The sequence below is a fragment of the Megalops cyprinoides genome, chromosome 3 (genome assembly GCF_013368585.1).
Source record: "Megalops cyprinoides isolate fMegCyp1 chromosome 3, fMegCyp1.pri, whole genome shotgun sequence".
Lineage (NCBI taxonomy): Eukaryota > Metazoa > Chordata > Actinopteri > Elopiformes > Megalopidae > Megalops > Megalops cyprinoides.
Window position 1 is genome coordinate 48202711 of NC_050585.1, and position 15691 is coordinate 48218401.

At 47.9% G+C, this 15691-nt stretch overlaps 1 protein-coding gene across 3 annotated transcripts in view; it reads right to left on the bottom strand.

Annotated features, from left to right (window-relative positions):
• Positions 1-2396: 2396 nt before the first annotated feature.
• LOC118774790 (signal-induced proliferation-associated 1-like protein 2) overlaps positions 2397-15691 on the bottom strand; it is a 30725-nt gene continuing 17430 nt past the window's right edge. For all 3 annotated transcript variants that reach the window (XM_036524286.1, XM_036524287.1, XM_036524285.1), the window contains exons 3-16: positions 15292-15416; positions 14721-14909; positions 14304-14478; positions 14109-14212; positions 13759-13916; positions 12682-13282; positions 11687-11961; positions 9402-9746; positions 8892-9036; positions 8521-8653; positions 6174-6272; positions 5558-5633; positions 5162-5240; positions 2397-2570 (exon numbers count right to left, since the gene is read on the bottom strand). In XM_036524286.1, the coding sequence (XP_036380179.1) occupies positions 2427-2570; positions 5162-5240; positions 5558-5633; positions 6174-6272; positions 8521-8653; positions 8892-9036; positions 9402-9746; positions 11687-11961; positions 12682-13282; positions 13759-13916; positions 14109-14212; positions 14304-14478; positions 14721-14909; positions 15292-15416 (2648 nt within the window). In that variant the 3' untranslated portion in view covers positions 2397-2426. The remainder of the gene's footprint in view (positions 2571-5161; positions 5241-5557; positions 5634-6173; positions 6273-8520; positions 8654-8891; positions 9037-9401; positions 9747-11686; positions 11962-12681; positions 13283-13758; positions 13917-14108; positions 14213-14303; positions 14479-14720; positions 14910-15291; positions 15417-15691) is intronic.

The window sequence follows — 15691 nt, forward strand, 5'->3', positions numbered from 1 at the left end:
CAGGCAGTAATAAATTAAACGGCTGTTGTTTTTTGTTTAAGCAAGGTCTCAGAACATTTGGCATTCCCCTTTCTCAAAAGATTCCATTTTCCTAAATTCCCTCCAAGTTCTCCCAGTGCTGCATTTTTTGGCTTTAATCAGATAGGGTGCAGCTTATAAAATGAGCTCCTTCAGAGAATAAGAAAGAGAAGTCGTGTTTTGAATGGAGATAAAATAAATTCACATTCTGCCAATGGCTCTAACCATCAGCCCCCATGAGGCAACATTATTATTAACATTATGAGAATTATATTTTAACAGAATAAAACACTGTATATGTTAAGCACACTATGAAATATTTCCCTTAAATTCTTTCTTTGCGTAACAAAAAGATTTTGGAAAAACTCCCCCCTTTCCCTTAACGAATCTATACTAACAGTTCGTCGGTATTAAAACATCTAAAGAAGAATCACACTTGAGCAAGATGATGAAGTTGTCACATTATTTCATAGACGTACATGAAAACATGGAAATACATGGAGACATACACTGTTAGAGGGTAATTCAGTAGTTTCTTGCATTCAATAGCTTCAACAATTTCCTACAAATCTAAGATCTATACTGTACAGTCACACATAATAGATTCTTGTACAATGTCACTTTGCTGATATTGTGCTTCTGTGCACATGTATTTTGTTCACATAAATATTGATCTTTGGAGGTCAAATGCAGCTAAGTAATATCAGTTGTACATCTTCATACAGCAATATATATGATTATATAGAATTACAATTAAATCTTCATAGATAGGTAATCTGCTGGTACTAAGTATTCACAGTCACAAAAATAAAATAATTATAATAATGTTAAAAATGACAAGAGAAAGAAGGTATATACAGTATATCATACTGGACGTTTCAGTCACTTATTCACCTTTGCTTGGTGTCCCTTTAAGAGTCTGTTTTAATTACATTCTGCTTGAGTCACCTGCATGGTCGAAGACAAACTGCCCTGATGGCACAACCAATGGAGACATATCTCAGTGCCAAGACTGCGACTCCACCATCCCGTCTATTTCTTTGATTTTCACGCCCCGTCTCTCTGCATTTCTGCTCATGATCTCTTAAACTGAGGAGGTTGCAGTCAGGCGTTGTGTCACAGGGATTCTCAGGTTGCTAAGGGCAACCATTTTAAACGCGGAGATGACAGTTGCCAGTTGACGATTGACAGTAGCCCTGTACCTGTGAGCGGTCTGTGAGTTTCAGCCTCCAGCCATCCAGAGGCGAAGAGACGGGAGAGCGTCCGCTCCGCGTTGAGTAAAAACGGAGAGGAAACTCAGAGAGCGGAGCCTCGTTTGGCACGTCACCGACGCTCCACCTCCCCCTGCAAACCGAAGAGCGTGCAAAGTGTGCAAAGTGCATAGATAACACAGAGCACATGCGTTAGGACTCCGCATCCTCCTCTGTGGATGGCTCCTCTGACCCAAACTTCGCTTTCAGAGACTCATCAAAAATCAGGTCCGCGCAAACAGGCCACTCGCAATCTGTAGTCACTGTGCTGTCTTTGCGTTCAGCGCCGAAACATAAAAAAATAAAGGGCCAAGTGATAGTACCAGGTTAAAGAGTCCCATAATAGTCCGAGGCACCTTTTTCTTTTGAGTCCTAAAGTTCAACTTCATTACATCTGTTTCACTTCCCTTCATGTTTCTTGAATGCAGGGGCCTTTTGTTCCCTAAGATTATCTATCACAGTTTTGATTTGTAGGATAAGCACTTCTGCTACCCTTGTTGCTACGGCAGGTCAGAGAAGGTTCATTCACGCTACCACAGGCAGACTCACACCCCTACGAAGCTGAAGAGGTACGAAAGGGAGATGTGGTCTATCACAAACCGATAAAACGTTTTCTGAGAGGGCTATCACGTGGTCATAACAAATCCGTATTATTCTGTATCAGTATATTTCAGTATCTGTTCCCGCTGCTCGGGTTCAAGCTTCGTGAACCACGTCTGTGTCCGACTCCGGGTCCTTGGATCAGGCCCACTCACTTTTTTTCTTTACTGTCTGATCCTCAGACATTGCGGAAAAAAAGAAAAGCAGAACAAGGATTTCATAACAATACAGTAGTCGGGACATGACGATTAAGACCTGTGGTGGGGGCTTTGAGGCTGGGGAAAGAGAACAGAGAACACCGGTGCATAACCTTTAGATCATTGTGATGTCCAGCTCATACACATGTTGTATATTGCCACACCGCTGTGGTCTGCAGCACAGGTGCTTGCCCCTTGCACAGCCAGCTTGCGGACCGGTTCTGATGTGTCCGGAACGGAGGGAGCCCGCATGTGATCCGGGGAGGCCGGCCTTTATCAGAGGGAGCGGTGGTTCAGCGTGTGTGTGTGTGTGGGGGGGGGGGGGGGGGGGGGGGGGTGGGGGGGCGTGCGCGGAGGGGAGCTAGCAGGGCTTGTTGACATTGCAGAGCAGCTCGGTGACCTTGATGAGGCGGGCCACGGTGCTCTGGGACTCCTCCTGCAGCCGCTGATTGTTCTGCCTGAGGCTCTGAACTTCCGCCTGCAGCAGCTCCTTGTCCTGCTTCTCCTGGCCCCGGCCGTGACAGGAAGGGGAGGGAGCGGGTTAGTGAGGCGGGCGGGAAGGAGGGAATGTCGCGTGTACATCGAGGTTCGTCAGACTCTCTACTGCGGTCAACGTAAAAATCAGGGGCTAACAGCTAACTAACTAACAGCTACATATGCATGCATACACACACACACACACACACACACACATACATGCATGCACACACGGACACATGCACACACGCACACATACGTGCGCACACACACACACACGCACGCACGATTCTGATTCAGCAATCAGGAAAAATGAAACAAACACAATGGAAAAAACAGGACACAGAAATAAAACACAAAATCTGTCACAGATTTTAGATTTAGTAGTGGTATGGATGGACTCTGCTGAAAGCGCACGAGGAAAATCTTTATAAGGGTCCAATGCATTACTGATCCAGGGTTCCTAAAGGTCTGTTGCTCTCATTAGAAGCAAATTAGGTTCATTATTATTCCCACTGTACACGCAATTTGAGCTTTGACTGTGGTGATGCGTGTACATCAAAGCTAAAAGGGTCCAACTGCATTGCAAGCTCCTTATTCAGTAGCTGTGATACTGAATGGGCCCCATTTGCATTCACATTGCCTCCAACATGGTGTCCAGGCTGTGCTCCAGAACTAAGCTTCATGTGATCTTCTAACACCTTTCCACGTTTCTGTAACATTGCAGCACGATTATCATGTCCTGAAGAGAAAACAGATCTATTATTTTTTAAGATTCCATCTATACCAGGACTATACCGGGGACAGTGAAGGGTTTAATGAAGCCGCAGCAGTACGGTGAGAATGTTATGCAGGCTGGTGGGAATGATAGGAGGAGAGTGGCTGTGCGTCACTGTTAATTATTGTCAAAAGTCAGTTAATGATGGATGAGGGGAGGTTAGGCTGGTATTATCATCAACCTCTGTGCGCACGCCATGAGAGCGCCGCATGACATGCAGTTAAAATGGCCATTCACACACTCTTCACCTCTTTAGACCTCAGCAGATGAGGTGCACGTACAGAGCTTTGCAGAAAACAAACACTTCAAACCTAAAAGGTGCAACTCGTGGTGACTCACACCCTCCCACTGAATAATATAATAATAAAAAAAAAAAAAAAAAAAACAACTCACATCATACCTGCCAAATATACCTGTAATAAACCAGTCTGGTGAGTCAGCACGCACTTATTGTCGTTAGATTTGGTCGAATGTTAGTAGAATAGTTGCATTATTCTGTCTCTTCTATACTTTGTCACTCTGTCGTTTTCTCTGTGTGTCCCACGGATATTACAGAGCAAATCGTGCAGTGCGTGCAGCGCTGAATGAGTTGAATGGGAAAACTTATCTGTCTCCAGTGTGACTGGAGTGTGCAGGTCTATTGCCTTGTGTCTTATTGCTTATTGCAGCCAAGGGGAGAAGAGAGGTCAGGCCTTTTGTTTTTGTAGATTGATGATAATACTGTGTTAATGGGTGAGTGAAGAGCAGAGAATGACTCGGACTTGCTGCAGGCATAGTATGGTTGACAGTTCTTGCCCTAACTGCTTGTCTTATTTCTTGCTGGCTGTCTGCAGATCATGTTTTGCCACAACGTGGTTGGTCGGCGGTGGCTTTCAGGCTAACAGAGACTCAGAGTAAAGGGGAGTGACATGAGGCTACTGCGGGTCAGGCCGCTTGCAAACGACCTGTTTGAGCTTTCAAAAGCAGTCAGGTGTGGGACCACGCCTCATTTGACTGGACGAGGGAGCGGAGAGATGAAACATCTAACCCTTTTTCTTCTTTCACATTGTGGCAGCTCCCTCCATCCCTGCTGGTTAGTTTCCGTTTCACACCACAAACGCTATCCTGATGGCCGTTAACGGTTGGCTCCGGAAAAAGACACAACTGTCCCAGGTGAACCTTTGACTCCTTAAGGGCAGAACCCCCTCCCACTCGGGGGAAGGAAGGTTTCAGCATTGCCCTGTCCTTTAGAATAGTGTGTTTTGGCGTTGGCATTGCGTGATAACAACTGGGTTCTGTGTAACGCTCTTGGCTCTTGGCACCATGGCTTTTGCTGTCAGAGCGGTCTACCAAACGCTTGTCTTTGTCTCTATTTTGGTTGCAGGGTCTTTGTTTGTACTTCTTCATCCAGAAGGAATGCAGGCCAACGTTGTCTTTGCATTTTGTTTTGTTCTTCTCCTTGCATGTATACAAGCTTCCTCGAGTTGCCTTGGTCTGTTTGTGTCCAAAGATCTCAGTACACAGTACTGCACATGTTAAGGGGGTACAAATCTCATGCCAAGCTTTCCTCTTCTGCTATTGGTCAGATAGTGTTAAGAGAGGGAGCTTGGCTGGCCTAGCCATAGAGATGCTGTTCTCTGTACTGTAATCTCTGCTCCAGCTCCCTCTTGCTGCCTGTCTGAGGTAGCTTCCAAATTTGTCACAGGGGGCAGGGGGGTTAGAGGGAGAGGGGCAGGATTGGGTGGTGGTAGTGAGGACAGGGGATTATTGGGGGGGGGGGGGGGGGGGGGATGTCACTGAGTGGGTAAAATGCTGTGGGAGGGGTCTGGGGAAGGGCTGTGGACCATCTGAAGGGGTAGTACCTTTTGCAGGTCGTCCTGCAGCTTCTTCAACATGGATTCCAGCTGGGACACCTTCTCCTCCAGATGGATGGAAGAATCGCTGCAGAACAAGGGAGACATTGAGAAAGGACCAGTGGCTTTGAGTCAGAATCAGAGCTAGAGAGAGAGAGAGTGAGGGAGAGAGAGAGAGAGAGAGAGAGAGAGAGAGAGAGAGGGAGAGATAGAGAGAGAGGGAGAGATAGGAAAGTAGGAAAGTAGGCAAGTGAGAGACAGAGAAAGCTTTGCCAAAGTACAACACACCCGGCACCAGAGTGGGACACAGAAATACTGGAACCGGCCGTTGAATAGTGCGGAGAAGTGTTTGTAGTGAGTGTGTTTAATGGATACAGTGTTGCAGAGTTGTTTTCAGAAGCCCACCTCTCTTTGAAGTCTGCCTTTTCCATCGTAGAGGAGCAGTCTGAAGAAGCCTCTGGTCCACCTCCAGACTTAAGGTCTGTAACCAACATCAGCTTTCTTACTCATTCTTTCATTCCATATTATTCACACCCCACAACAGGAACTTTAAAATCTCACGGCTGTATCCTGTTCATACCAGCATAACTGGGACGTCACCCTTATTTACATTACATTACATTATTGGCATTTAGCAGAAGCTCTTATCCAGAGTGACTAAAATCAATTACAGCTTTTCTTACAATGCTACCCATATATACTTATTTACTGAGGCAGTTTTGGTTTAAGTACCTTGCCCAAGGGTGCAGCAGCGCCCCAGTGAGGAATCGAACCGGCAAACTTTCGGTTACCAGTCCAGCCCCCTTAACCACCATGCTACAAAGCCACTATGCTACAATACATGAAGATATACTCAGTCACCTTGTCCATACTGGTGTGCCTGATGTAGACCTACTTATATCCAACACACCAGCAACAATGAACAATGAACAAATTCAGGACAAATGAATCCTGAACTGCTTGAATTAACTCTGTGAAGACGGTGCCACCGAAATCTTTAAAGGTTGAGCCGAGCCCTCACCTTCCCGTGACAGGGCCGCCAGGATGCTGCGGCAGGCGGCATCTAGCGCGGCGATGGACTGCCACTCTTCCTCGGTCGGCTCTGGAGTCTCTGACAGGACTGAGACGGATTAACGAGAGGATTAATCATTGCGGTTAATTAAGAATTAAAGGGTCGCAATGGTGACAGTGACTGCTACGCTGCTGTTGTTGTTATTAACAATACAAAAAAATCACCACAAAATACCTTGACCATATCAATAGGTACTTCTTATTTTTTGGACATTAAATTCTTTTGTAGTTGATGAGAGACAAATACTATCGGCTGTACAATGAAGTGACAGTCAGTCAGTCAATATGGATCTTAAGAATTTAAAGGTTTAGCTGTAACATAATATATCCACCAGAGGGCACTACACATCACAGTGTCAGTACAGGAACTGAAAGCGGTCAAAACCCTCTGAATGACGTGACATTCACACCTGGCCTGGCTCTCCTGACGTCCAGGCATATTTAACGTCTGTTTAGCCACACAGTAACTGTAGTCCCCTACAGAGCAATATTCTCGGCAATACACCTTCGACCATTTTACCGGCTGTTTTATCAACCAATTTTTCAGCGTATCTCAGGAAACCACCCGAGGTTTTCGGTTTCATTTCCTGCAATTTGCAAAAAACAGGGGTAGGAAACGCTTCAAACCGCATCTGTTGCCACGTGTGTCATCACGCTCTGCAGTGGATACTCACACGCTCACTCACACCTCTGAACTCTGTTCTGTTGACCTACATCTACTGCGCACGACCGAAAACCAGCTACGGCACACACTCGTCCGTCTCTGGTTTTTATCAGGTGTTATCCCTTCAGCTGGAAGTTGAGTCAGATCATAACTACATCAACTTTTTCAAGTTTATTTACATTTGACAAGCGCTTAAACCACCTGAAACCACTTTTCACCCTCAACAACATGATAAAACTAGCTTGCTTTGCTCTGAATTTTGATAATGAATGCAACACAATCTCTTAGATCACAACAGTTGCCAAATTCACTTTCACTTTACTGTTTGCATGTAGTACTCACTGAAGCTTGCTTTCCGCTCAGAAACCTCATTGAAGATGTAAAGAAGTCCAATCTGCAGCTGTGTACTGCTGAATATATCTTGTTTTCAGCAATTAATGTGATCTACAGTGCAGCAACCTTCAGAAATTAGCTGCAGGTGTGTGTACCTCTGAAAACAGACTTTAAACATATCAGCGCGTTTAAAAGGCAACTGCACGTTAATGCTGGTGATGGTCATAAATAAAGAAAATGACAGGAATCAAATAACTTTTGCAATTAAATTAGCTGCTCACAATATTCTGAAAAACTGTACATCTCTGCAGTTTCACATGGTGAAAGTAGCACGACAGAAACCCTCTTACCTAGGCAAAGTAACACCCATGAGAATCCAAAGATAATCTACATGATGGATGTTATCAGAGTTCAGATGCCAGGTAAAAACACTTAGGGTTCCAGGAAAGCTAATATAGTGTGGAGGGTACTTACGACTGCAAGTGGAGGAGTGTGAATACTTAACACCAGAAAAGTTCAAGTATGTGCTAAGTGACAGAGTACGGTTGTTCTCACAAAAAGCTCAGCAAGTGCAGTAAGAGAAAGAGAGAGCAGATGGTCAAACAGGCTTCTTGCTTTTGGGCAGTCTAAAGCCACCCCCATCTGCCTCTCTTTCAGTCTGACTGGGGCCAAGGGGGGTGGGGGGTGGGGGGGAAGACATCTGGCTTTTGAAGTAGAAGAGAGGTGGTGAGGAGGAGAGAGGGAGGGGGGAGGGATGTGGGAGGAGGGAGGAGGTAATGCTGCATTTTTAGCTGAGAGAGGGTTTGGACTGACAGCAGGACAACGACTGTAATGAAATTTGTGACTAATTTACTGTATTTACTACTTAGATCCAGTCCCATATATGCACTCACTTTCAGCATTTCATCAACCACTCTGGTGACAACTTTATACCCCTGCCTTCAATGCTACTCTTAAAAGCACTGTCATTCCTAAGTAAACGCTGTCATTGGCTGTTGTTATAGGTTTGATTGTCATTGCTTACTGTGAGGGACCACAAGGAGTGGATCTCTTCACAGATCTACTGACAGCATGTGGCAATAACATAAAAACTACTCCACTTTTCAAACTGTATCCAAACGTCCCAATTAATTGCTGACATCGCCACTTGCTTTTTGCAAGTCTGAGAAGCCTGGAGATGATGGGGAGGCCGAGAGACATTTAATACACGCTGGGACATTAATGAGATGCTTGGAGACACTGAGGACACAGCAGAACAGAGCTGGCACATGTTGGGAGGGTGGGAGACGCTGGTACGTACTCTTGCTGATGGACTTTTGCAGGCTGAGGGCTCGGGAGCTGCGATCCACGCTGTCCACACATTCAGGCTGGGTCCCGTGCTGGGAGGAGTCACTGGCTGAGGGCTGTTCCTCACTTAGCTCCACCCCCGCAAACTGCAGGGACACACATGTTCAGTTTTCAAACATTTATTCATTCGATTTTTTTTATTATTTATTATTTTTGAGATTTGTATACTGTGATCACTCTAATTGCACCCGAGGCTGACGTTTGTGTAATGGGACGTTCCTTTAACTAAAATCAAGTGACCATTGGTATCACTGGAATGGTTGCCGTACGGCTTTCCAGAGACAAAGCCTTATGGAGGTATAAAAGAGAAAGGTGTGGACTCACCTGTTTCTGTAGCTCCTCCTCCTCCTCCTCCAGGGGGATTCTGGGATTGACAGCCAGGATGAGGTCAGGCGTGGCATTCCTCAGCTCCCCCACGTTCTCATAGACATGTCTGTCCGCAGAAACCCAAATGTTGTCATACACATGCCTGCCAGAGAGAGAGAGGAGGTAGATAAGGAGAGGGTGGATTCAGCTTGAAGGAGATGGCTGTTCAACCAGGACCAGAAGCGTTGAGTTGGAAGGAGCACCCCGACCAAAACGTGACCACAGGTCATACAGAACTGCACATAGCGTGACAGGACAGCACATTAGCATTTATCAGAGTCTGGGTCAGATAGCAGTCTTAAGAAAGCCACATTCGGAAATATAAAATGTGTCAACAGCGATCAAACCACATCCTCATCTGAACCGAATTTGAGAACAGAAGACTGCGCATCTGCATTCTTTTACAGCGTAAAGCGTCCAGGCGTGAATTTACGCAGGCACGGTACTGGACACGGAGGGAATGTTTACCCATCACAGGAGTCCTGACAGGGCGGATGCTTCTCCAGGGAGTAGCAGCGCGTCAGTGAGGGAGCGAATTTGGGGGGCTGCGCCGGAGTGCTGTCCTGGAGGGAGGCAGCTCGCAGAAGCGGTACTTTCGAGGGGGAGAGGAGAGAGCCGTCGCACCCCTCTCCCGATCTCGTTTTTCCGTTTCCCACCGGCTCGGCCTCCTTGCTCTCCTCGCCCTGCTTCCTCTCCCTCTCCGCCTCACGCTCTTCCTCCCTCTCATCAATCACCCAGGCCTCGCCGGGCGGCCCCTCCCCCGCCTTGCACTCCACATCCTGGATGGCTCTCTGGTACAGCTCCGAATAGCTCCTGGAACAAAAAGAACCAGGGCAGGCACAGGGGTGTCAGCGCCGACAACAGACACCCAGAGCTGACAGAACGTCAGGGGTGACACAGAGTTACAGAACTGACACAGAGTGACGGAACTGACACAGGGTGTGGCAACTGACACAGGGTGTGGCAACTGACACAGGGTGTGGGAACTGACACAGGGTGTTTGAACTGACACAGAGTATGGGAACTGACACAGGGTGTGGGAACTGACACAGAGTGATGGAACTGACACAGAGTATGGGAACTGACACAGAGTATGGGAACTGACACAGGGTGTAGGAACTGACACAGAGTGATGGAACTGACACAGAGTGTGGGAACTGACACAGAGTATGGGAACTGACACAGGGTGTAGGAACTGACACAGAGTGATGGAACTGACACAGAGTGTGGGAACTGACACAGAGTATGGGAACTGACACAGGGTGTAGGAACTGACACAGAGTGATGGAACTGACACAGAGTGTGGGAACTGACACAGAGTATGGGAACTGACACAGGGTGTAGGAACTGACACAGAGTGATGGAACTGACACAGAGTGTGGGAACTGACACAGAGTATGGGAACTGACACAGGGTCACGGAACAGACACAGGGTGTGGCAACTGACACAGAGTGATGGAACTGACACAGAGTGTGGGAACTGACACAGGGTGATGGAACTGACACAGAGTGTGGGAACTGACACAGGGTCACGGAACAGACACAGGGTGTGGCAACTGACACAGAGTGACGGAACTGACACAGGGTGACGGAACTGACACAGAGTATGGGAACTGACACAGGGTCACGGAACAGACACAGGGTGTGGCAACTGACACAGAGTGACAGAACTGACACAGGGTGTGGGAACTGACACAGGGTGACGGAACTGACACAGAGTGACAGAACTGACACAGGGTGACGAAGCTGACACAGAATGACAGAACTGAGAGTGTGGGAAATGACACAGAGCATAGGAACTGACACAGTGTTGTAAGCAAAGGAAAAAGAGATTAACAAGGATGGCATTTATTGATTTAAATTACGTTGAATGCTCATGACACATCACAGCTTTTGTGAGGTCTGTGCTCTAAACGTTATTGTCGATTGCACTCAACCTAACCTAAAAGTTTATTCTCAGTAATTTAAATCGATTTAACTAAATTTAGCTGTTTTGTCATTTGAATTTTGTAACGCAAGAACGTGAAACATTTAAGAGAAAGCTTTGGGAGTACTTGCCTCTTAATTATTCAAATTGCCATCCTTGTTAATTAAACAATCTCATGCTGTAGCTTTCACAATAGCACACAAATTTCAGACAATCTGCGTTGTTTCACGAGCATAATTATTTATTCTAATTATGCAATTGGTTTCGAGTATTCTGTGAATTATTTGTATTATTGTTAATCAAGGAGGATAAAGGGGAACAGGATGAAAGTGATGATAGATTTAAAGGTAGTGTTCGGGTTTCCCCTGTTTCCAGCTCACCCGCCGCCACTGTGATTATCACAACATTTTCAGATGATGTTTAAAAAACATGAGCAGAATGGAATGCAATCTTTCCCAAATTTTGATAGATATATAGAGTCATACTTTTCTGTTGGACTTAGAAGCCACAGAACATAAAACAAACACTGTCCACAACTTAACCGTTGCGTAAACAGCTGAGTAAACTGTTGCTACAGATTCTAGTGCATGTGCATTCTAAAGTATAACTCTGTGTTACTAACTGCCCTGCACAGCAACAGTGCATCGAAAATGCGTTCTTAAATAAATGAAAACTATTGAAATCAGCAAGGGAACAACCGGGAGCCTCCCACCGGTCAGTAGAATCAAAAGCAAAATAAGAAACTTGTGAAACTTATGAGCTATATTTACTGCATGAAACACATTTAAGACTTCATCCCCTCTGTCCTCTTCTCCCGTCTCCTCACCTGCGGGGCTTGCCGTTCTCGTCCGGGGGGATGACGGTGAGGTGGATCCTGGGCGCGGTGCGCATCAGGTTGGCCCTCTCGTTCAGGTCCAGGGACACCAGGGGCTGACCGCAGAGCCGCACCACCCGGGCCCACAGCTGCAGACCCCCACTCTCCGCGTAGCCGAAGGGCTGGAGCTCCACCACGAAGCCCTCCTCGCTCAGCAGGAAGCCCGGCTGCCCAACCCCGTTACGCAGAGGGGTCACCTCCCGGGCCTCGCATCCCCGTGTCTCCAGCTGCAGGAGGGAGAGGGAGACAGCGAGAGAGAGAGGGAGAGAGGGGGAAAGAGAGAGAGAGAGAGAGAGGGAGAGAGACAGAGAAGGAGAGGGAGAGAGAGAGACAGAGAGAGAGAGAGAGAGAGAGGGAAAGAGAGGGAGAGAGTGAGAGGGAGAGAGAGAGACAGAGAGGGAGAGGGAGAGAGAGAGAGAGAGAGAGAGAGAGAGAGAGAGAGAGAGAGAGAAAGAGAGAGAGAGAGAGAGAGAGAGAGAGGCAACTACAGAGTTACATCAGGGAAGAGACAAAGACACAGCACTGAAAATAAATGCAGCACTTCAGTACAGGATTTATAGCCAGGCAGTTACATCCAGGCTCAGTTCTACTCAACCTCCGTTTAAGAGAGCCAGATCCAGTCCTGTCTACAGCTTTGCGTGATGGGGTGGAAGTGTAGCATAGTGGTTAAGGAGCAGGACTCTAGGTTGCTAGTTCCATTCCCCACTGGCACACTGCTGTTGTACTCTTGGGCAAGGTATGTAACCCAGAATTGCCCCCGTAAGTATCCAGCTGTATAGTTAGATCGCATGTAAAAATTTGTAACCTAAGTAAGTCACTGGATAAGAGTGTCTGCTAAATGCCAATATTGTAATGTAATGATATGCTACAAAGGTGCTGCTACTGTCTGGCGCATGTGGGTGTTGACAGGTATGAAAAAAGGAAGGAAGAAGATCATTTTTGCTCACCTCAAGCCTTTGCACTATCTCTCTGATGTCGTCCGCCTGGCCGTCAGGCATGCTGACGGACACGGACTGCCCCCTCTCGTAGAAGACATCCAAGGAAGGCCCGCCCCTGGTCCCGCCGTCCAGCCCAGCCTTCCAGCCAATCACGTCGCGGCAGCAGCAGTTGAACACCACCTTGCGACTGCACCTCTCGATCAGCACCACGGACTCGGCCGAGATGGCCAGCAGGCAGGGCAGCTTCTGCTCGCCGGCGCCGTCCCCCGTGGCGGTCACCGCCCACACCAGGGCCCCCGCGCTGTGCAGCTCCGCCCCCTTGGTCCCCTTCAGCTTGTCCTTGCGCTTACCGCCCAGTGAGGGCAGCTGGAACTTGGTGGAGGACTCGATGGGGGTGGTGGTGACGTAGTTCTTCGCCAGGTCCTTCAGGTACTCCTGCCGCGTACGCGTGGCCATGGAGCGGAACTTCTCCGACTTCTCCGCCGCATTCTCCGCGTTCACCGCCTTGGCCAGCAGGAAGTCCCGGAAGGCTGGAGAGCGGGGGAAGCGAGCCCCCTTGGGGAACAGAGGCCCAAACAGCGGGATGTCCATGGAGCGTGTCACCGCCACCCTGGGGTACAGTGCGACAGCAACGGGGAATAAGCTAACATGACAACTGATGTTAAAAAAGTGTGTGCACCGGTGTGCAAACCGGTGGGGTCTTCCTCATCTGAGAGAAGAGTTGCCAGAGTGCTTTTTCTTCACCAAACTTAGAGAAATTTGAAAATATTTCATATTTTCAATTTTCAGTTTTCAATCTTCGCATTTTCATATTTTCAGTTTTCATATTTCACATTTCATGTTTCATATTTCACATTTCATTTCATAAAATGTAAGAATTTAGTTTGACTAAGAATGCAATTGATTGCTTTTTATGAAGTTCTTGGAAGAACACTGTTTCAGAAAACCAGTTCAGGGCAACAGTATAAAAAAGGCTTTGAGGTGTCACCATGCACATCCCAATAATGGCCAGAATATTCAAAACAGGACTAATTCAGAAAAAAACTTCCTCCACAGGGTGGGTAGCAGGGGCTGGGTGACCTTTACCTATAGTAGGTGTGGTCAGTGCAGGGGTGATGGACTTGGACCACGATGAAAACATGCTGGAAATGAGAGCGGATGACTTTGGGAGTGAACGGCAAAGCTCCTGGCTCCTGGAAAACGATTGTCACGATATCGTTGCCGATGTGTCTCTTCCTCAGTAACTGCCAAGAGGAGAGGGAGAGAGAGGGAGAGAGGGGGAGAGAGACAGGGGGGTTTAAGATTTCTTCAGTTCAGACACATCAGTAATATCATCCTTCAGTTGAACCTAGACACTTCCAGCCAGTTCCATATCCTGACCACCACTCAACACGGTGTCAATCAGAGCCTCTCGCTGGAGCAGACACTTTACATACTTGCTGTGTGTTGTTGGCAGTATAGGGCAGCATGGTGGACACATGGAACATGATCTCGTAGTCCTGGTATCGTGTGTAGAGGGAATGGGTCCCGGTGGAGTCCGCTGCAGGGATACAGAAGAGGTGAGTTACATGACTTCACACACACCCTGAGGGAAGGAGACAGTGTTCGACGGGGTGTGTAAGGGGACTCACTCTTGTTGTCCAGCTGTGCCCTGTATTTGTCGAATCCCAGGAGGCGAACCCGATCCCCGAGCAGGTCCAGGAACTCGTCGAAAGCCGGCCCCGCGCTTTCATTGTTGTACATGTCCTCCTCTGAGCTCTGGCCGGCCCTGCAGTACATCACCCCCACCTTCCGCTGGAAATTCAGCTGGAGGGAGGGTCGACGTTACTGTCCCGCTCTCACTGCGGCTGTTAGCGTTATTAGTATCATTCTGCATGTTGGTGAGCGCAGTTGGGAAGTCCCAGGTTAAAAAAAAACGCACACACACACACTCAACACTGACTCAACTCAGCTTCACCACACAGAGAACTGCTTCCTATTGCATTTGACTGCCTTTTCCCCCTTTTGCCCCCCCCCCCCCTTCCCAGACCTCTCCCCGGGCGACTCACCCCCTGTTCGTCCAGCTTCAGCAGAGTGTCCCGGACTTTGGGAGAGTTGGAGGCCAGGCGGAGGCAGTGCAGGTTCAGCTCTGGCATGACGAACTCCAGCAGCTTCCTGGGCGAGATGCCGCGGGGGGTGGTGTGGCGGGCAGCCGAGGGCACAGACTCCTCCAGCAGGGAGCCTCTCAGCGTCCTCAGCTAGGTTCAAAGGGAAGCAGACCAATGGTGAGTGGCCTTTTCTCACCGCTGTGTGAAAATCTGCACGTCCACTGTTTCTACAATCCCCAGTACATTCTTTCTGAACATCACTGTTGCTACAGGAAGTGTATAAAAGTCACTGCATATTTTTAATGCTATTTGCCCTTTAAGCAACCCTGTTTCAAATCAGCAGGTATACATTAGTCTAGCCTCACTGCAACAATCCCTACGCACATGCTGTAGCAAAACAAATGTAACACTCTGATACACTCACATGCACCAGATGGCCATTTTTCACCTGACAAGTCAAAAAGTGCACCAGTGAAGCGGGAGCCGATTGGAGGATAGGCGGTATGGGCATGTCTGCTTTGTGTGGGCTCACCTCAGTGGTGCGGAAAATGATCCTGTAGTTGTACTGGGCACCGCTGCAGCCTTCCTTCTCCTCCCGACGGAAGCTGACCGCCAACGGACCGAAGCGGTCGTCTATGCCGAAGAAGTTCTGGTGCTCTTGAGGTTGGACATGAACACAAAGACCCCAGCATTACCCCCCGCAGTAACTGTGAGAACTCGCGTATCTCACAAACTATTTTCCACTGACGGAAAGTCACAGAAGGTACGCTCCTTTAACAGGGCACGCTTATAAATATACCCCGTACCACATACCACCAAACCACACGCAGACTGACAGACATGAAGCATTCAAAATTAGCCACAATGCACACAAAAACGGGGCCCATCATTGGACAGGCACAGAGTACCCAGACAGAGTCAATTAGAGAGCT